General features: G+C 40.0%; 1 protein-coding gene across 1 annotated transcript in view; it reads left to right on the top strand.

The window, feature by feature from the left end:
* The window catches only part of CDH6 (cadherin 6), a 102,708-nt gene extending 86,636 nt beyond the window's left edge, over window positions 1-16,072 (top strand). The window contains exons 9-12 of the mRNA XM_059854346.1: window positions 3,757-3,878; window positions 4,679-4,796; window positions 4,884-5,135; window positions 8,922-16,072. Coding sequence (XP_059710329.1) covers window positions 3,757-3,878; window positions 4,679-4,796; window positions 4,884-5,135; window positions 8,922-9,412 — 983 coding nt within the window. The 3' untranslated portion in view covers window positions 9,413-16,072. The remainder of the gene's footprint in view (window positions 1-3,756; window positions 3,879-4,678; window positions 4,797-4,883; window positions 5,136-8,921) is intronic.
* Window positions 16,073-21,972: the final 5,900 nt, after the last annotated feature.

Genomic DNA, 21,972 nt, shown 5'->3' with positions numbered 1-21,972 from the left:
AGCACATGCTCGAATATCAGGGAATGCAACTCTATTTGCTTTTGCAGAGTCACAGTGCCTCTGTTTATGGTGGAATGGTAAGTAAGTTTAATATAAACACCAGTTCTGTGACTATTACAATGCCTCTCTGCAACCCAGAGGCTAAAAAGCTTTTGATTTTTCTGAGACTATGCAAACTCTACTTTCTTTTTTGTATGTGGTTATGGCTCAATTACCTGCTTAACAGTGAGAAGAGTGTAAAAAGCTCGAAATTACTTAACTTTCTTTATTGTGTAAGCTTTCTTTAAAACTGAAAATCAATATAAAACAATGTTACAGAGGAAAGCAAATGGAGTTATATGAAGGAGTAATGGGTAGGAGCCTATAAGAATGACAGGACATTAATAATTTTCTCCCTGTCATGAAAGTTTGCACCTTTTAATGCTAGGTATGGGATTTCAGAACACTGAATGTTACGTGGCTGTGTTTCTGTTAAGTTCTTGAAGGTGGGTTCTAGGGTCAAAAATTATACACTGTAGGCAGCTCCTGGGTAGAGCAGAAGGGAAAAATAAATGCCAAAAAAGGAAAGGAATAGCAGGAACATTTAGCTTTGACAATGGCAAGAACACTTGCATTGACCCCAGCTGGGCTGAAATAACATGCAGTATAGAAAACTGTCCAAAAACCAGCTTAGCATCGATAGGAAGTACTCATTTGGTTTCTTGCTTCCTCCTCTAAGCACAGACCTTCTACTGCACCAAACCTTCTCAACCTCTTGTGTCTGACACAGGCTTCTGTCTTAATTACCATTCCTCTTTAGTCTGAATCCTTTCAGGCTGCAACAAACCTGCTTCCCAGAGTGTGCGTTACTAAGCCTAGACAAAATTTGGAATAACTAGGGTATATGTCTTCCAAAGGCAATTTTTTTTTTGTTGAAATGTACTTTTCTGATCCAGGACACTTCACTAATTTTAGTCTCAAGAGAGTAGACTGGAAAGTACCACTGCCTATTGTTCCTGGCAAACCCAGAAATTTCTAACAAGGCTACTTAAAGTCCCATTCCACTAAATTCCATAGAAATACTCATTACTCTCAGTGACATTATCTCATCAAGCTCCAAGTATATTTCACTGAAGTAATCTACAAAAATATCTAGTCAGGTTACAGGCAGGATATGCCTTCAAATGGGTGGGTGCTCCCTTTGATATAGGAAAAAAATAATTATAAAGTCATAAAGAGAAACACCTTTCAGTGATGACTGCTCTTGATTTGATTGAACAGTTAAAAAAAAAAATACAGAAGTTGTTTTGCCTATGTCTGGAATTGTCAGTAAGTGTAGATTGCTCCAGTTCTAAGTGTTTTCCTTTTTCACCAGTATGAGCTGCAATTGCTCAGCAGCCCAGAGAATCAATCGTGCTGTGACTGCTGCACATAAATAGTTGGTGAAATCCCAGGTCAGTACATCTGCAAACTGGCATTAAAATGGGGGACACAGGGCCAGTGAGCCACAGCTGCAGGATTACAGCTGATTTACCAAAGACAATTCCCAGAGTGTTTTTAAATATTTGCTACTTAACACTTATGGGTAAGTCAAACACTGGCAGGACTATGAGGCTGTATTCTGGAAAAAAAAATCACCTCTGTAATAGTTTTATTGCTGGCTCAGCAGAAAACATATCCCTATGCAAAGAAATAGATTTAAGCAGTTTGTTGAGTCTATGGAGATAGAGCTCAGCAGTAATTAAGGGAAAATGCTAACAAATGAACCTACATGAATTAATTTGCACAAATAATTTGAAAGATGATGACACAAAATATAAAAAAAAAAATTGAAGATGTATATTGTTTTCCATTAAAGCAGAGAAGAGGCATATATTCTTAGAGCCTAGAGTTTATATCAGTCTTCTGTTTATTACAGTATGATTTTAAATGGTGAGAACCTTAAGCACCTAGAAGTAAAATGAAAATATGTATGTTTAGGTTTAAAAAGCAGGAAAGAAAACAATTCTCCTTCTTTAGAGGAAAAGAAACATGTTTGTCAATATATTTCAATGTATTTGTTTGAAAAGTGTGCCCTACAAAATAGTCTTGCCAATGGTCCTGTGACTTCAAATGAATGCCTTTGATTTCTGTCTGTTATAAAAATTCAACTCTTTTATTGATGTATTTTAGCAAAGAATTCAGCTCACTCCTTATTATACATAAACTGCTATTTTATACATCGAATGAATTTAGCCCAATGGCTGATATTAGAAAGAGGTTTATGCCTAATGGAATCATATTAACTTCAATGGGACTGTGGAGCCTTAAAGCACGATATTTTGTCTAAATGACTGAGCTCTGTAATACAAATAAGAAATGCCAATTTTGGAGAAGGCATTTTCACATTTCTGAAAGGATGATAAACACATTAATAGGACTTTTATTAAAGTCAACAAGCTACTATAATGAATAAATAGAAGCTGCTATAATGAATAAATATAATAATAAAACCAGCAAGCTACTATAATGAATGCTTGTAGAGGAATAGAGAGTCTCAGATCTGCTATATTTTATTCTACTGTTTTTTCACTTGAATGATAGGTTAAAATGCATTGATAAACCATGTTAACGTGGGCAGGAGATCAACATAGGAAGTTCAGTAAGAACCCTCATGTAGGAGAGGGGAAGGTATTTATTTTAAAATAAATTATCTCAATCACACTCTTTTCCTCAAATTTCTCTCTCTCACATTCCCATACCCACATAATCCTAGGTGGATATTGTGTTCTATGCACCACAAAGGAGACAGATCAATGGCAGTGTTTCTTGGATTTCTTTCAATTTGTGATGACAAATTTCTTTGGGACCAGATCTTGTACATTTTAGGAGTCAGTGATTGTTCTGGTGTGACTTTTTGCCTCAGAATCTTGCCTATTTCACCATGCATGGCCCTAGGCAAGGTTACTGCCACTGCTTTTCTTCCTTATTCCTTGTATCATTTTGACTAAAGCCTGTCTCCTCCCAGCAGGAAAAGCAATGGTCTGTACAATATGGTATGCTTCCAGATGTTTTCATTTTTATCCAGAAAGATGACAGTATTTTCATTAATATTCTATTACTTCAATTTCAGTCTTTTTGCACTATGCAGTCCTTATAGATTAAAAAAAGATTGCTTACATAGGGGGATCTGCAGGTTCTATATAGAGTTCATGTTTTTCAGCTGGTACACTTCAGTATTTACTCTAGAACATCAGACAAAACAATTCACAACAGGTTAGAAAGCATCTGTGATCACAGCTGCAGTTGCTATTTCTATAAAATAATGATTATCATGGTAGCTTAAGGAATTTTGCCTCAAGATTTGTAGGGCACAGAGTATTCTATTTAACAAGTGGAGAAGAAAAAACCCACTCAATCTCATCCTCATGACTCTTCCTGTTAGAGAACTAAGGAAGGGAATATGTTCTAGATACTTCACTGCCACCAAACAGTATCAGTCAGGCTAATAAATAGATTTAATTTAGTTCCAGTATTATATTTATGTATATCACACATACATTCATAACACACTTGGAATGATCAAAGGAATTTATAAATTGGACTCCTACAGAATTCCTATAGAATTAGAGTAATGACACTACATTCATCCCATAACACACTCAACAGAAATCAACAGAATGTAAGTGAAGTGCTCTGAGTGAGAAGAATTGAGCCACCAAGTCTGTCCTTTTCTTCCACTGCACTGAGTCAGTAACTGGGCTAAATAAAATCTCCATTCTGGTTTTGTCATTTCAGACAACCCCAAACAAAGCAGCCGTGTCCCCGTGTTCATTAAGGTCTTGGATGTGAATGACAACGCTCCAGAGTTCGCCATGTTTTACGAGACCTTCGTCTGTGAAAACGCAAAGGCAGAACAGGTGTGTTGCCTGCTCGTACTCAGAAATATTCCAAATTAAATGAGTTTTGCTGCTACTCTTGCATTACCTCATCAAGCGGTGTACTTTGCATTGCATCAAACTTAATTGCAAAATTAAACAGTGGCTGCACAGTGTCTGATTTCACTCAGTATTCTTCCAGCTGACATGATGGTATGTTTTGGAATGTTATTTTCTGTACTGCACCTTGTTACCCCTGGTTTTTTTTTCATTCTTTCATCTTTTGCTTTATTCAGGCACCTCCACTCTCTCCTTAAAAAACAATTTCATGTCTGTAAATGTTACAGGTCATGTCTGTGATACAACTATATCCTGCTAGATAGCTCTCAGTTTACCACTCCTATTGTGAAGTAGTTCAAAGCTGCAGATGATCTGGAAGATTCAGCCAAACAATTTCTGTGACGTGAGATTTGGGTAGATAAATATAAATTCAGCTTGGACTGTCTCACCTTTCATCTCTATTCCTTGTCATATGCAAAGGTTTCCTACCCATCTGCAGTGACATTAACCCAAGCCTTCTGGTGAAATCAACATGGTTTTCCTGCCACCTTTCAAATTCATTATGTCACTCCCTGATGGTATAGGATATAATAGTATGGTGACCCCAAACAGCATCAGCAGCATGTGGATGACTCTTCTTGAGCTCACCATAGCAACATCATCTTCCTTGATGCAGAAGAAAAAAATTAGTACAAAAGATTGCTTTTGCAGGTTTTTTTAGAGTATGTAAATAAATATAAAGTTCACTGACTTAGGACATAATTTTGTTCTTATTGTTTCAGCTGATACAAACATTAAGTGCTGTTGATAAAGATGACTCTTACAATGGACATCAGTTTTCATTCTCCTTAGCTCCCGAGGCAGCCAGCAGCTCAAACTTTACACTACAGGACAACAGAGGTGAATTTCTAGGAAGACTTTTCTTTATTACCTTATCCTTGCTTTCAGTCTTCAGATGAAGATTTAATGCATGCTTTGTGTTTCCAGACAACACAGCAGGGATTTTCACTCGAAAAACCAGATATAACCGGCATGAAACAAGTACCTACTTCCTGCCAGTGGTAATATCAGACAATGATTACCCCATCCAGAGCAGCACTGAAACGGTGACTATTCGAGTGTGTGCTTGTGACCATCGGGGAAAGATGCTGTCCTGTAATGCAGAAGCCTTGATTCATCCTACTGGTCTTAGCACTGGGGCTCTTATTGCCATTCTTCTCTGCATCATTATATTACTTGGTAAGTAGCTCAGGGACATTTTGTTCCTTTCATGGTCATTTTGCATTGCTGTAATGATTATTACAAGACTAGGACAAAGGAAAAGTGAAGACATCATTGTCTTATCCTGTACATATATCATTGTATTTCTTCTTCTGAGGGCTGCTACAGACGGGGTGTGTAGGGCACAACCAATCTAACCTTAGTTATCTAAAAGTTAGTCATAGGTGAGGGAGAGGAGACAGCTGGGCTCCAATCCCTCTGTTCAATGGAAAGAGACACCTGTAGAGAGACATTCATCCCATCCTACCCCATCCCATCCCATCCCATCCCATCCCATCCCATCCCATCCCATCCCATCCCATCCCATCCCATCCCATCCCATCCCATCCCATCCCATCCCATCCCATTCCATCCTTTACTGGTATCTGAGGAGGACCAGACACATTACTCATAACCCTCTACAGGTGTCCATCCCTTTCTGTTGCCCATAGAAAGAAGGCAAATAACTTAATTTTGAAGAATTAACTTTCCGTTTCTAAACTGAGGAGAAAAAAGTCTCAGTGCTTTTATTCTGTTGGAAAAGGATGTTGAATGATACTGAGGGACTCTCTCAAAGACGGCAGGGTCCTCCATTTCAGCCACCATTAGAAAGAAGTTGGATCCTGAGTGTGGAGGATGTGCAGAGCTCCGGCTATGGCACTTACAGGTGGTCAAATATATATATATATATATATATATATATATATATATATATATATATATATATATAAGGGCAGTTTTCAACATCTCTCACATAGCTGCCAGGTTCCACCCCTCTTGTACTGCAAAAAGAAACAGAGATAGTTGGTCACTCAGCCATTATTCATCTGGGAACAACTGTACAATACAACACAGGCTGCTCTCTGGGAGGTGTTATTAGGATGACAGGAGAAAAGGAGGGAGTCAGACCAATTTAACAGCAGTAGGATCAGGCAGGGAACAAAATGTTTCCTTCATAATTCTACTTCTTTTTACCATACTCCTATCTTCCTTGGACATGCTTCTCACCACTGCAGAGTCGTCCTGATCTTTTCTTTTAACAAAATTTCCTTCTCCGTTAATGAGTCAAAGATGAGGTTGTGGTTCTCAGACTCTAACAATTGTAGTCATGGCTTGCTCAAATAAGCCTTATCCCATTTTCAGAAAAGATTCCCACAATAACAATCTGATCTTTAATTCACCATTAAATTCATTTTTCAAAACATGGTATCATTGCCCCTAAGGGCTGAGCTCACTTTGTATTAAGTTCCTTACCAGAAAAAGTAATGTAATGCTGCAGGTAGTCTTGCACTCGTTAGTACAACTGTGCTCATTAATATCAATCTGACATTAAACGATTTCCTGTTTTATGTCAATCGAAAATAATTGATTCTGTGTGCTAAGCAGCACTTTATGTCAATTACTGCTCATGCCACCATGCACCATAAGCAGATTTTCAATTAACTCAGCTATATAATTTTCTATTTTCAGGTTGGTTGCAGGGTTTGAATGTGCAACCACTACTGAGTGAAAAACAATACTCTGGGCAGACCTGAACCACAACTCAAAGTTTAGCAGCAACAAAAAGTGCCTGTAAATTGCTAGGTTTATTTGCAGTTTGAGTAAGTTCATCATCTTATCAGGAGGTTTCAGATACTGCTGAACACAGACATGCAAATAAAGGCGATGTACTTCAACATGTAGCTTATCATGGGGTCTTTTTCCTGCAAGTTCAGCACAAAGCAGTAAAATCCACATATCAGGCATGTGATGTATTTATCAAAGCCTCATCCTTGCATGTTCTGTGTAACACTGTTTTTGTAATGTGATCTTCAGCAACTCTTTGATGTAAAATCTATCATCCTTTGCTTTCTCAGACCATTCTACCAGTCAGTGTTCCCAGAAGCCCATTCCAAGCTGATACTGTGTTTTTCAAGTTTCCAAAATGTTCTCCAGTTATCTCTCTTCTTTCATACACACCTTCCACCAGTCCTTCCACCCAGTGCCACAGCTTTTTGCTCTTGAGGAAGACAATCATCTCTCACTGCATTTTTGCACAGTAGCATGAAGAAACACCACTCAAACTAGGACCCTTCTCTGACACCATAAGTAAATTCTCATCATTAGGCTGAGGTCCGAATGCAATCTGAACCACCTCTCCTAATCCTTCAACTTCACCATCCATTTCCTTTCAACTCATATTGACAGATGTTCTTCCTTATTCACAGTATTCCTATGGTAATACACAGCATTTTCCTGCTTTATCCTGTATTTATGGTGACCTTCCATAGTCAATCTACAAGATGCTTGGGCACACCTACAGACAGTATTTTGCTCTAAGCAGTCCTGAAGGGGAACTCATTATTAAAAACCAAGCAACCAAATCAAACAAAACAAACCCACACCAGAAAAAAAACCACTCAATATCCAACCAACACAAACAAACAAAAAGAAACAAAAAACAACCACCTTCCCAGACCAAAAGAAAAAAACCACCAGAATTTGTCTGTCAAAGGAAACTAAGAATTATAAGGTTCAATGGAAATAAGTTTTGGGCTGGAGACACCCTTAGTCCTTGATGTTTGCCTTAAAAGGTTACAACTGAGGAAAGGACTGAAAAAAAAATTCTTTACCAGTTACTGTGCTTGACTCACACACCATTTTAGAAGCAAAGCTGACATGAAGGATCATTGTGATCCACCTTATCATCTCACATCAATAAGTTTAGGCATTTCTGCTTTGCTTTGCTATGAAAAAACTGTAAAGACAGCAAGATGTGTCCTTCCTTGGAGTTTTCACAGCAGAGCTGAAACGCTGGGCACTGTAGACCTCAGACAACCAAAGCAAGACTGACAGCAGAAATACATCTCTGCTCCTTGCTGCTGTTCATTTGTCAACATTCAGCCATTTACATCTTAATGTAGAATCCAGCTAAGAAATCTGAAACTAACTTCTACAGGAAAGTGTTGACCTTATCCCTTTCCACGCTCCGTGTCCACTTCTCCGTCACCACTGAAAATCATTATTGAGTAAAACCATTAAAATTTGCATCAGATTCATGGAAAAATTCCTTCCCTCCAAATAAATGAAAAGTGTGTGTATGCAAACACACACTTTACAATGAAAGGCATAAAATATCTTCTAGAAATCTGCCTTTGTCAGATTAAAAAAATACTTTTATTGTATCTCATCAGTCCATTATTTAATTTGTGTAGTTTTCAAGGCGATGTACATTGTAAAAACATTACAGGGAAGTTAATAAAACTCAGATTTTGTGCTGGCTGAAAATCCGCCCCATATTCCAAACTTTTTTCCCACAGGAGCATCTTGAAATTCTGCTTTGCTAAGATCAGTAGCTACCATCCTTGTCCATAACAGAAGTTGCACATTGTCCAAGGGGTTCAACATAAATAACATCTGCTGTTACTTATTCTGGAGAAACTGCTTCCTCCTTCCTAGCAATCATGAAACTAGTTCTGTTCTCAAGGTGACAAAATTAGGATATGGCTCTGGGTGACAAAGTGCCTACTAGCAAAAAGACACTCTGCTTGGCTTCCTACAAGCTTGATATCTCCTTTCTTCTGTGCATCCGTGCCATTTCATCTCCCAAGGAACTCACAGGCAGAGCAAGCGCAGCTTGAAAATCTGATGTGCACATTTTCAGGTTTTCAAAACATCTTCTCAAACTTCAAGCTCAAGCAGAGGCACAGCATTTCTTCTGGGCTTTAATAGAGTTGGGGATTAACCTTCTTTCCCTTTCTCTTTCGCTGTTGTTTTTGTTTGCAGTTACTGTGGTGCTGTTTGCAGCACTGAGACGGCAGCGGAAAAAAGAGCCTTTGATAATTTCCAAAGAAGACATCAGAGACAACATTGTCAGTTATAACGATGAAGGTGGCGGAGAGGAAGACACCCAGGCGTTTGATATTGGCACGCTGAGGAATCCCGAAGCCATAGATGATAATAAATTACGCAGAGACATTGTGCCAGAAACGCTTTTTCTGCCGCGGCGGACTGCAACGGCGCGAGATAACACGGATGTCAGAGATTTCATTAACCAAAGGTTAAAGGAAAATGATACAGATCCAACAGCACCCCCGTATGACTCATTAGCAACCTACGCGTACGAAGGTAATGGTTCTGTGGCCGAGTCCCTCAGCTCCTTGGAGTCGGTGACTACGGACGGAGATCAGGACTACGATTACCTCAGTGACTGGGGACCTCGGTTTAAAAAGCTGGCAGATATGTATGGCTCAATGGACAGTGACAAAGACTCTTAATATGTTGACTTATTTTTTTTTTTCCTCTTCTTTTTTCTGTTCCTCTTTCCCAGAAACAGCATTGGGATATGTGAAGTGGCTATTTCTTTCTGTTTCTCCACAGCTGTTTGAAAGGGTTCTCTATTCTACCCATTTGAATTGTCTAATGACTGCAGTCTGTGTGGGTTAGCCATCAGTAAACTTTCTCTAGTATCATTTTATGAGCTTCCAAGAGGCAAAATCCTTATTTTTTGAGTGCATCCAGTTTACCAAGCCAATCTTACAGGCACAGCAGTAGTGGAGGGGGAAAAAAAAGGATAAGATGGGGAGCAATATTTTTACTTGTTCTTCTTATATTGTAAATTGGAGTATATTACTGTTTAAGCTCACTTGCTTTTTACTTGTATTCAGACTATTCAGCTCAGACGACTGCTCTGTCAATTGTGTATTGCACATCCCAATGTAATGAGGTACCCTAGTTTACCCTATGTATTATAGTCAAAAGTAGTGGTAATGGAATGAAGGTTTATTATACAAGTAGAGTAAGCTGAGAAAAGAACATCAAACACGCATTTTACTCATCAGGAGGGTAGAGAGGCTTAATGGTCATTTAAACCTGAGTGTTTCTCTAGAACTCACCATTTCCCCATTGCACTGAATCATACTAACACACACATATATATAATTCATTGACTGCTCTGTATATATTCTTTGGACCTAGCATTGCTGGAGAGATGTGTGTGTGTGCACGTGTGTGTGGTCAGTAGGCCCAGTATGTAATTCTTAGATGGTTTCCTCATTCTAACCCAGGCTTGCTTTGTGATGCAGGGAAAGTCATCCAATCCAGCTCCAGATTAGGTCATGACTTGGAGGAAGGAACAGATCATAACTGGGCTATTGCTTGCACTTCCTCAGTCTGTCTCCACCTGCACATCAGTTCAGTGATGGCCGCTGTCCTGGAGACATTGTAGTCAGGGTGTTCATACCCAGCTACTCCTGCCTGTTCTCATGTGCAGGAGGGGAGGAGTGACCTCAAGGCGACTGCAACACTCTGGGGCAGAAGGAGCAACCGCAGAGGAGGAAAGTGCTTTTTGTTGTGTCCTGACCTTCTCTGCCTGGATGTCAGGGGTGGATTCCTGACTGACTCTCTGCCCAGTTTTGCTATCTGTAAAATGGGGAAATAATGCCTACCTCATCAGGATGTTGCAAGAACTATGTAAGACATTTGGAAAATGCTTTAGAAATTGAAAACACTGGCATTCTGCCAGAGGAAGTAACTTTTCATGCTTTTTTGTTTTCTTCCAGACTCAAGCCCAGAACAAATAATGGTCATTCCAGTGACCTGAAAGTAGGGTTTATAATTATAACTCATTTTTTAAAGTAAACTACTCAGTCAGGGTTGTCAAAGACTTCAACTAAAGGTAAAACTTTAACCACAATTTTCTCTGTGTGTGTTTCTCTGGTTTGCCAAGCTAGGTAATTTTTGTCCAGGTGTGGAGTGGGGGAAGTTGCCATAGTCTTGGGCCAAAACAGTTTTCTTTATAGCTTGCACACCACTCAGTATTTCAGCTGGTTTTTCAAACATGTAGTGGATGCTCTTCAAACCCAGACATCCAGGAGAGGCTCTCTGGAGAAAACCCTAAGGGTCTGCCATGGGGCATATCCAATTCCAGGAGTTAAATGCCGTCCTGTGTCCCAAATTAGGGAACCAGCCCATAGCACTGTGCCAAGGAAAGAAGGAATTACTATTTTTAAAATACCTCATGTGTAACCATTCTAATTTATTTCATGAAACAGTATTTAATACCAGAATTACAGGAATGGATCTATTTTCCTCCTCCCCCAAATTTTAAGTAAATAATTTTGAAAATTAAACTGCTCCAATTTACTCCAGAAATAAAGAGAGATGAGAAAAAAGTTAATAAACAGAAAACTAAAGTCAATTAAAAATTTATCCCTGGAATTCATTACTCCTTGTGAGTTAAAGAGAGCAGTAGGAGTCCCAAGTATTAGACTTTTACAACCACAATACCAGAATTTTAGATTTTGTGGACCAGCTCGGAGTGAAGAGGATGAGCCAGCCATGCTGTCCCCAGCTGGGCAGGGAAGGACTCATTGAGCACTGCACACCTGCAGGTGTAGGGCACAGCAGCTAATGGCTGGCAGATGCCCAGCACTGTAGATTGGATGCTTTCAGAGCAGGGGAGCCCAGAGTTTCCAAGGGTCCAGAGCGCTAGGCCTCCCTGGTGGAAGCCTCTCAGAGTGTTTAAGTCCAACAGAATATGGTTCCCTACTCCATCACTTCCTGGGGTGCTGAGCTGTTGCACCCATCATAATGGCAATGGCACGGCTAGAGCCTTATTATGGCCTCTTAGGGCCCCTAAGTAATTTAAAATACAAGCCTAGCTCTTCATGGCTTCCTTGAATTGGAACTTCTAGGAAGCAATCTGTCCAAAGAGATTGGAGAGACCATCTGGATTTCAGACATGTGGAGGAGCAGCAGATGCTCAGCACCACCTGCCCCAGATCCCTCACTGCTCCCCTCACACAGTGTCAGTGGTGCCAGCACATCCCTCCAGGGGCTCTCCCCAGTGGCTTCCTAACACATCCCTCCCTCATCCTTCACTCTGGGGTTGCCTCCAGCAAATAGCCCCAAGCTCAGAATCCAGCTGGATGCCCAAAGTGAGCCAGTGACTGTCCCTTCCCTTCCTTAAGCCTCGAGGAAACAGATTGGTGTGTGGAGGGGATGGCAGAGGTGGCTGTGATGCTGTTCAGCCCTGCTAGCCACCTCCAGCTCACTGGGAAGAGGGAGCCAGTGGCACTTGGCTGAAGACAGCCCTGGTGCCCTGAAGGGGCTGGGCCACTCTGCAAGTCAGCAGCCTGCATTAGTCACTTCTTGGGTGGGATAATGAGACAGCAGGACCAGTGAACTCCTTGTAACTATTTTCCTATGTTTGTACAGTGGTTTAGTGATTGTTAGTAGCAGTCCAAGCGCAAGTTTTTGGTTGGTTTTGGGTTTTTTTCCTTTTAATTCAAAGCTGGTTTTATCTTGTCCATTGAGTGACACAGTAAATAATAGAGAGTGGCTACTCGTGCCTGTTATGTAAATATATTATATATATAAAATTATGTTATGTCACCACAAATATGGTGCCTGAATAGCAAATGCATTCTTCTAAGAAAATTTGAGGCAAACTTGCATCCAAATTATTATTTATGCATCTGGGGTTTAAGGTCTATTTTTTTTCCTGCAAATTAAATGGATTTAGCATCTCTCAAACAGCAAGGAGAGTTCAATTCTTTCTTTTCTTCTTGCTTGGCAGTACCACAAAGTGCAACTTTTAACATCAGTACTGCATTCTAAATATTCAAAGTGCCATATTGCAGTGAATACAAACTTTTGCAGTAGTATTTCTTTGCACTTTGTTGCATGGTGGCGTGCTAGATGGTAGAAATGAGTATTTAACGATGCTTTCACACAGTGCTACAATTGTCATCTGTAGATAACCAGTTGTTGGACTATGGGCTATGAAGTGGCTTTCAAGGCTGTTTTAAGCCTGCCCTTCTTACAACCACACCTACTTCAGAAGAGGAAATATTATTAGGCAGTTTAGCTAAACCTGGTAGAGAGATGAAAATGCAGTTGGCTTTTAATTTGGGAAAACATCTGGCCTAAAAATAGGAAACATATTAAAAGATGCCAAGGAATTCAGTGGAGTCAACATGAAACAGGGACCTGGTAGGCTATGCCAGCCATGCTACTGCAGAACAATAACATCTCTACACTTGAAATGGAATAAGGTTTCTGCAGTAACTATTTCATCTCAACTCCCAAGAGAGTCACTTTACCCCAGAAAACTGGTGGGGAGTTGGTTTTGGTTTGTGTTCGCCAGCGCATTTTTTACCCCAGGGCAACTACTTCAGGTTAAACCCAATTCTATCCCACAGCAGCACCAGTTTAGGGAGACACAGCAGCCCGTGCCTCCAGTGAAGATGTTTCAGGACATCCCTCTGTGCTTGCAAGAGAGCTTAGGCAGACTTGCAGAGAGCTCTGCACAAGGCTCTACCAGCAGTATCACGGGACTGAGATGTGTTCCCAAACCTGAGAGAGATGGAATTGTGTCTAACCATGAGAAAACCAAATTGTCTGTATTTTTCAGTTATATCTGTTAAAAATGTGCTGGAAAAAATAGGTAGTAGAAGAATATGTCACCTGTACCAGCAGAAATATTTTCTAAATTTTTCCTCAGAAACATATTTGTCTGGTCTTGCTTCAGGTGTTTCTTCACTGTTAAATGTGAATGGAAGAGACAACTTCAAATAATCCACTTTAGGAAGTAGCAGTCTACATTACAAGTTACAGCTTTTCCATTTCTCTGTTACAAAAACAAAACAAGAAAAGAAATCCCACAAAACTAAGGTAATGAATATCTGCAGTACCATAAAACCCAGAACAGTCATAGAGAAGTATAGCAGAGAGAAGTGGCTTTACAAATGTATGTCTGCACATGTACAGTTTGAAAATCAGAATTATCCATGTTGAGCAGAACAAGCAGTGGGCTTCCAACATTTTCAGGTTTCCTGGCACAGCAGAGGGAGATCTGCATGGATAGGGAGAAAGACATTGCTTTTACACCAAGCAACTTAAATCCAGGCTGTTTCCATGTGGATCTCTCAGAAAGAAAGGCACGTGTTAAATTGCTGCAGCAGAACTATCTTGATGGTCTTCTGCAGGGTGATTCCTGACAGTGGTTTTGAGCAGGTAACTCTCTGCAAGTGTTAGGTCTACCTGCTACCATCTGTTAGAAACGTCTCTCCGTGTTTCCTTTGGCTTTGAGAAGCACTGAAGTGTTTCAGAAGACCACTGTCCCAAATGGATGCTGCCATCCCCTGCCCATTTGCATTTCAATTAACTCTGCAGTCTGAGCTGCCTCATCAAATGAGAGCTGACAAAGTAACAGTCATTATGCTGCTTCCAGTGAGTATGAAATGTCATAAGCTGTGAAAGGCAGGATTTTTCCAACCCATCTACACATCTGAAACAGCAGCCTCATCCAATAAATGTCAAAGCCACAATATTTTTTGCTTTCAGTTCAGTCTTTAGAAAGAGTTCTTTTCTCAGAGATTGTATCTGTACTTAAAGAGGAACAAAAGCATATTTAATGTCTACAGACTCATGCGTTGCTCCAGAAAGAGAGAAAAACACAGAACTCCAACACAATGCTTTAATACCTGTCTCTGCCCTCAGCAGTTTTATTTAAGCCAGCTGAAACAATCTTGATCCTGCCCATCATTTTGCAATATTACACTTTTGAGCCCAGACCTGTGTTTGTCATACACTAAAACAGTTTCCCGAACAGTTCATAAAATTCAGCAGCAGGTATCCAAGTGCTGTGGCTGGTGTTGTAGGAAGTACAAGTGTCAGAGAGCTGAGCATTTCAGGAAGAAGAGCAGGAGGTGAATTGCTTGGGGGGTGAGGGGAGGTAGTCAGTCATATGCAAGGCAGGCCCATGGCACTTAAAAACCACAAAGCTATCATCTTGTGCATAGAGTTACTGTATTTCAGAGGAGTTTTTACAGAACCTGCCCTTATCCCTTTATCTTCATGTATCTTTGGCTTTCTTTAAAAATAAATTCTAAAAGAAAAAAAAAAAGAAGAAAAAAAAATAAAAAGGAGCTGCTATGTTTAAATTTCTCCTACCACAAAGTCGATTTGACAAATAAGGCATAAGTCCAGCATATAGAGAAATCCTTTCCATTCCCATGGGCTTTTGACTTTTCCTATGAGACTGCACTATTTATGTAAATATACTTGGAGACACTTTCTATAAGCTTTTAGTTTTCTATGATCTATTACCTTAGTGTTTATTAAAGATACAAACTTATAGAACTATTAAGTATTCAGGTGAACACAACAAAGAAAGAACACTGCAAACACAAAATCGTTCTGGATTTTGAAATATAAAAGTCTCTTCAGAATCACTGTACTGTTTTAATTCTGTGATTACTTTCATTGCTTTGAAAAAATTAAACTTTAAAGAAAGGCCTTATAATAAATGCTATGTGCATCTTAACTGTGTTACTGAGCGAAATCAATCTGGCAAACTCCTATTGCGATTTGTGATTTTTTTTAAACCCTTTAAAATAAATGCTTTTTGGTATTGATTTTTTTTTAATTAAAAATACTTGCAAGCATAAATTGAAAATGATGCCTCCACCTGGGAAGATTTACTTGCTGGCATGCTCCAGCCACATAGTCTCTCATGATGTCATCCCCTGGTTGTGCCAAGGGAGCCTCAGCATTGGATGGATCCATCATTGCTCAGCAGAAAACAATGAGACATTTGTGGGTAACAATTCTGTCACTCAAGAGGTTTATACCTTGAACTTCCCTGTGTTGCAGAGGGACCCATGCTGGAATGATTATCTTTTCTGCAGCGTGGATGGGCAATTTGTTTTTGTCAGATGGAAAGCGTGCACTCTCTCCCTTATATTTCCTGTTCACTGTACTGGCTTCTTTTTTTGGGGTTGGGGAGGGCAGGGGGAAATGAAATTTAAGGATTTGATGAGAAACCAATTTAAACAACAATTTCTCACAGACAGAGTGAATTTGCCTTTTTGCAAATTGATTTTTGTAACAAGTTATTTATATGATATTACTTAATAAATTGTTTTTTCTAACTTGTTTTTTTTTCTAATTCTCTCAATCGATGCTATGTATTTGCAACACTATCATAAAGATAAACCTTTGAAAAGATTCTCCAATCACTTTAAGACAAAGGGCGAAATTGACTCAGTCTTTGAAATGCCATTCTTAAGTGTCTGATGTGCACCATGCTATAAAAGCAGTAGGATCACTATTCTGTGATCATTGAGGCCCCCCAACAGTGGTGTAATTCCAGAAGGAATCATCCACAAGGAGGATATTAGTCTGTGATCAGAGGCCTAATTTTGACTAGCCAAGGTTTCCCAGGAGGGCAGCAGAAGCTTTGTCAAGGTAAAGTGTGCAAAATGCCTTTATTTAAGCATATAAAGATCACATAATTTATAATAGCACTGTTCGGTTATTTGTCTTTCATCATGTGAGATTAAAAAAAAATTTAGTCTCATTGCAGTTATGGAGAGTCCAAATGTCATTTGCAGTATCTTTTTACATAAGAAGAACAACCTCCTGAGAAAATTCTTCATTTTAATACTCCCTTAATAAAAGAGCTGTCTATATCTCCAGAAATTCCATCATATTTAAAGGACAAGGACAAAGAAAGAGTAGGAAAGGTCACAGCAAAGTAATATTTCATTAAAAGCATTAGAGTGAACCACAAAATCAAACAGTTTAGCACTGAAACCCATACAGGGTTTATGAAAGGACTAAGTTCTGAACTGATATAGCCCAAATATCCACCTGCAATCTTTAGTGAAGATCCAGAAGAAAACCTCTGTATGAGTGGCCAAAAAAACCCCGGCTTTTAAAAACAATAGGAGATCACAAAGATATAAATACAAAAGTCTACACAGCTTTTTGTTTACCTCGTTGTCTGAACACCAAACCAGGGAAAGTGAGCATGGCACTGTACAGGAGGATGCATCTACTGCCCACCCACTCCCTTCAGCAGGGGCACACACACACACACTTGCAGGTGCAAGCACAGAGAGGCTCCAGTGACCCCATCTCTGTTCCTTTGTGCATCAGAGCTGCCCTACAGGATTCACAAAACATCAGACTGAGCTTTTCATCTTCTAAATAATGGCAGTGACAGCAGAAGACATCCTGGTTGTCCACCTGCTGAAAGGTGGTCCAGACTCTGCAAACTTCCACATGGGCTGAGAGCAGAACCACTTTTATCTACATGATAGGGGAATCTGTCATATTTCTTGTCTTATTTAATTTACTATATCAAAGACCACTTCAGTCATAAAGAAAATTCAACTAAAGGGTAGCATTTCAGCCAGAAAAAAAAATGTATTTGGTTTTCCAACATTAATTTACCAGGTTTATCTATACAAAATTACTCCCCCCCACCCCCAACAATAAGCAACAACCACAGCCTCCTGCAAATATTCATCTTTCATTAATACTACCAAAGTCATCACAGAGATAATTCAGCTAGACAAGCCATTAAAGCCAACAGCCTTTTACTCTTTTAAAGTTCTTGTTGAATTTGTCTCCTCCTCCTCCGCCTCTCTGTTCCAGTCTTGTGGGACCCCATCTGGAGTGCTGCATCCAGCTCTGGGATCCCCAGCACAGGAAGGACATGGGCCTGTTAGAGTGAGCTCAGAGAAGGGACACCAAGATGACCAGAGGGATGAATTTCCTCTCCTGGGAGGAAAGGCTGAGAGAATTAGGATTGTTCAACCTGGAGCAGAGAAGACACAACCTAATTGCTGCCTTCTGGTACCTGAAGGGAGCTGCAAGGACAGGAAAGATGGAAAATTATTTTCTACAAGAGCAGGTGGTGACAGGACAAGTGGTAATGGCTTAAAACTGAAAGAAAGTAGGTTTAGGTTAGATGTTAGGAAGAAATTCTTTACTGTGAGGGTGGTGGGGGACTGGCACCAGTGTCCCAGAGAAGCAGTGATGCCCCTCCCTGAAAGTGTTCAAGGCCAGGCTGGATGGAGCTCTGAGAACTTGGTCTCATGGAAGGTGTCCCCCCTGCCTATGGCAAGGGGATTGGAACTAGATGATCTTTAAGGTTCCTTTCCAATCCAAGCTATTCTGTGATTTTATGAATTTCAAGGACAGCTCAAACAAGAGATGAGCAAACATAATGATGCTTTAATTGTTGAGCAAACATTTAAGATGCTTTAATTCTTGAATAAAAATTGCAGGAATGATCACTTAAATAAGCAGCCAAGTGAATTCATGTTGGTTCTTCCAATCTTACTTCCATATAACATTCCTTTATGCTGTAAAGGAAATTTGAGTTTGTTGGATAAGGCACAAATTAAAAAAAAAAAAAAAAAAAAAAAACCAAAAAAAAAACATATTCTTATCCAAAATCTTAGAAGCTTTTCCTCTTTCTTGCCAACACCAGTACATCTTTCCCTGATTGTAGTACAGACAGTTACTAGCAAATACCCTCTCTCTGTGTTTTTCTCCAAACTGACTGCTACAACAGCAGTTTTTCAGCAGTTATCTCCACATCAGATCCTCAAGCACCTCTGTCCCTCCAATGAGAAAGGCTGATTCCACTCCCTTTATTACCCAGACAGAAGCAAACATGATCATCATCAGAATCCTCAGTCACTCACTATTTCTAATTGCTCCAACATTCATTATACATTTTTTGACCTTGGCAAACCACAGAGTGCACAAAACCATTTATATTTTACCAGTTGGGGAGACACTTATGGCCTGATAGGACATTATAGGACCTTATAATCATATCCTACTTTATTTAAGCAAAAGAGAAACAAACTCATCATGATCGAGAGAACAGAGTCAGGAAGACTGTATGCAAAGGGACAGGCTAGTCTGAAAATTCCTAAAACTTTTGGGGCTGTTCCTTCTTTACAGAAGGAAAAAACAAACAAACACCCAAAACCCCCCAAAAAAAGCCAACATCCTCCCTCCCCACCCCCAATCAGACAAAGACCCCCTAAAACTCCAGGAATCTTCTAAATACGGCTTTCCCTGTACCCCTTGTTGGAATTTTGCCTTTCTTAACTCAGAACTTTGGCTGGCTGGCTGCTCATGCATGCATCTTAATTAATAACCAAATGTATAAATCCCCTCCTGATTGCTTTTACATGTTTTTCTAAACATCTGCTTCTACCTTCATTGTTAGCAAAGCTGCTCTCTTCTACAGCTCAGCTGGGGAACTTATTTCTCTCTCTCTCAGAGTGCAATTGGGTATTTCATGTCAATTATCTTAATTGGAAGCAAGCTTAACCCATTTCCCAATTACAGCTCCAGCTTATTAGAACAAACAAACTCTCAAACCTCCTCTAATAAAATAAATCCAAAAGTGCCCCCGAAGAACAAACCTAAACTTTGGTAACAAAACATTGAATACAGGACTGAATAAAAGAGCTCTGGTAAGCAAAAAGTGAGTAAGCTGGTACAGGAATGTAAGGAGACAGTGTGGGTCTGACTGGCTTGGTCTCTGACACAGCATTCCCCTCAGTCTGTTCTCTGCCAGCTCCCAGAGGGAGCATCCCTCAGCCTGGCACTGCTTCACGTGCTTTTATCCCCACATACCAAGGATGAGCTGTCAGAGCAAAAAATGGAGTCAGGTGCGTCTTTGTTTTGCCACTGCTGGGCATTGTGATGGCCCAGATTTTTTGAGCTGTTGGAGTAGAGAGCCAGGTTCTCTCTGCCTCCTCCTCCTCCTCCTCCTCACACTGCTCCCAGACTTTATCACTCGTGTTCAAACAGACATCAACTCAATGACTGCTGCCAAAGACAAACAGCCTAAAGAGAAAAGTCATCCAGAGACAAGAGGGCCAAGCCACCTGCTCCTGCTATGAGTTATGGCTTGGTGAGCCATGGCCCTTCACACGGCCTTCACTCTCTTGCTTGCCCATTTTTATGTTCCAGTGTCAAATGCACACCAGACATATCCTTTATTATACATCTGTGAAGACAACAGATTAAAACCAATCAATTCGGCTCCCCAGGGATGTCATCACCTTTTTGAGTGGCATCCACCTTTTATGCACACACTGGATACTAGTCTAAGATATGTGTAGAAATTATTCCATATGTTATAATATTTATTTGCACAGGATAAACGGGCCAAACATATAGGCCATGAAGTTGTAATATTCTTGCCCACCTGCAGCATCTGCCAGCATCCCATTCAACGATGAGTTTTCCCCTTGCCAAGATTGCCTGTTCAGAGATATTGATTATGATGCTATTTTGATTTTGTTGTTTTCTGGTTTTGTCAACATTTCTCTAAATAATTTCTACAGTTGTTTTTGAGAAACAAGGAAAAGTCAAAAATATACTTTTGAGATTCACCGCTCTAATATCTTGGTATTTAATCAACCTGTAATATAATATTGATTACAAATACCGTGGAGACGAGATATTGGTGCTTGTCTTTAGAGCGAGTACTCCATGAAGCTCTTTATTGCAAAAAGATCCTTTCAAATGTTTTGCTGCCAAATACCCACCTGGCCCATGGGCTCTCTCACTTTCACAGTCAAAATTTTATCATTGATCCTGGCAGAAGGGAGATGGGACTCTGAAAGGCAATACAGATTAACTGTTTGATGACCAGCACGAAGAGCAGCCAGGGGCAAAAAGGGACTTAGATCATACATGTTGCTTCTGGGGACTGTGAAATAAAAGAAATATGTGTGAACAAAGATCTCTGGCAGGAAGGTCATGACATATATAACAGTGTGCCAAACATTCAGAATTCCATGTTACTGCCCATTAACCATTACCTTGCAAAACCAAAACAAAACTCTCATTGTATGTCAGCTGAAACATCATCAAACCCTGTCAGCTGTCTGCTTTCTCTCTCTCAATTCTTCTCCACTGGAAGGTCATGTCTTTCCTGCAGGCAGTGCTTGCTTTGTGCCAGCTCTGGTCACCCCTCCTGCATACCCAGCCTCCAGTCCAACTGGGCCAAAGCTGAACTTCAATTTTTTATTTCACTGAGCTCTTGTTTTTGCATCACCTTTCTTTTATTCTCTGGGTAACCTACATACTTTCATAAATACTTACACCATATATATATATATATATATATATATATATACACTTATACCATATATATATATAAATATTTGTTATGGTAATGGTTGCACAGTCTTATCTTACTTTCCCCTGTCTTTTGAAATCCTGACATCTGCTTTGCCCATGCTCTGATTTAACCCTGCAAGTGTGAATAGACTATTCAAATTTCATTGATGCAGACAGTTCTGGGCACTCACTAAGTACCTTTTAATAACTGGTAAACTCCAAAAGCCCTTTTCTGTATGTCCAGTACTGTCAGTACGAGTTACTCCTGTCGTTGCTGGAGCTAATGTTGTGATGAAGTGAGAAAATGCTAACTCCAGAAGATGTTTTGATTACTCAAGGGGAAAAAAACATTTAGGCTGCCTCCCCACTGCCCAGTCTCTTTGGGACAGCAGTGAGTTAGAGTCCACCAGAACACTTTCTATGCTCCTTGCCAAATAAGGCACATATTTTTGTTTGGTGTAAGGGGTGTTGCGTTTAGGAAATAAAGACACAACTATCATTCCTCTAACACTGAAAGGAAGACCCAAAAAGCAGCTTTATGAAAACCTTTTTCCTATGCACACAGCAGCCAGCTAGTGTTCTTTTTCTACCCCTCCATTCCCTTACTATCAGCCATGGAAGAGGGAGACAAAAGTCTTTGTTTGTCTCACCTAAGTACAAAGAGGGTTGCCACTGAAGGAAATTTCAAGGAGTGTTGAGGGTCAGCTAGAGAAACACTGTTTCTGACAGAAATAGAACTTGGAATGATAAAGTGTTAGTGGCCATATTTACATATCTCCCATAAACCTGAACCATTAGTATCAGGAGAAGGGGGAATGAAGGGGAGCTCAGAGTAAAGACTACTCCAAAAAACATGATATTGGCTTCTATAACCTGGAGGCTCAGC

This window comes from Haemorhous mexicanus, chromosome 1, assembly GCF_027477595.1.
Source record: "Haemorhous mexicanus isolate bHaeMex1 chromosome 1, bHaeMex1.pri, whole genome shotgun sequence".
In the NCBI taxonomy this organism is placed as follows: Eukaryota; Metazoa; Chordata; class Aves; order Passeriformes; family Fringillidae; genus Haemorhous; species Haemorhous mexicanus.
The sequence above is the reverse complement of the archived record's forward strand: the minus strand, read 5'-3'. Positions and strand labels throughout refer to the sequence as shown.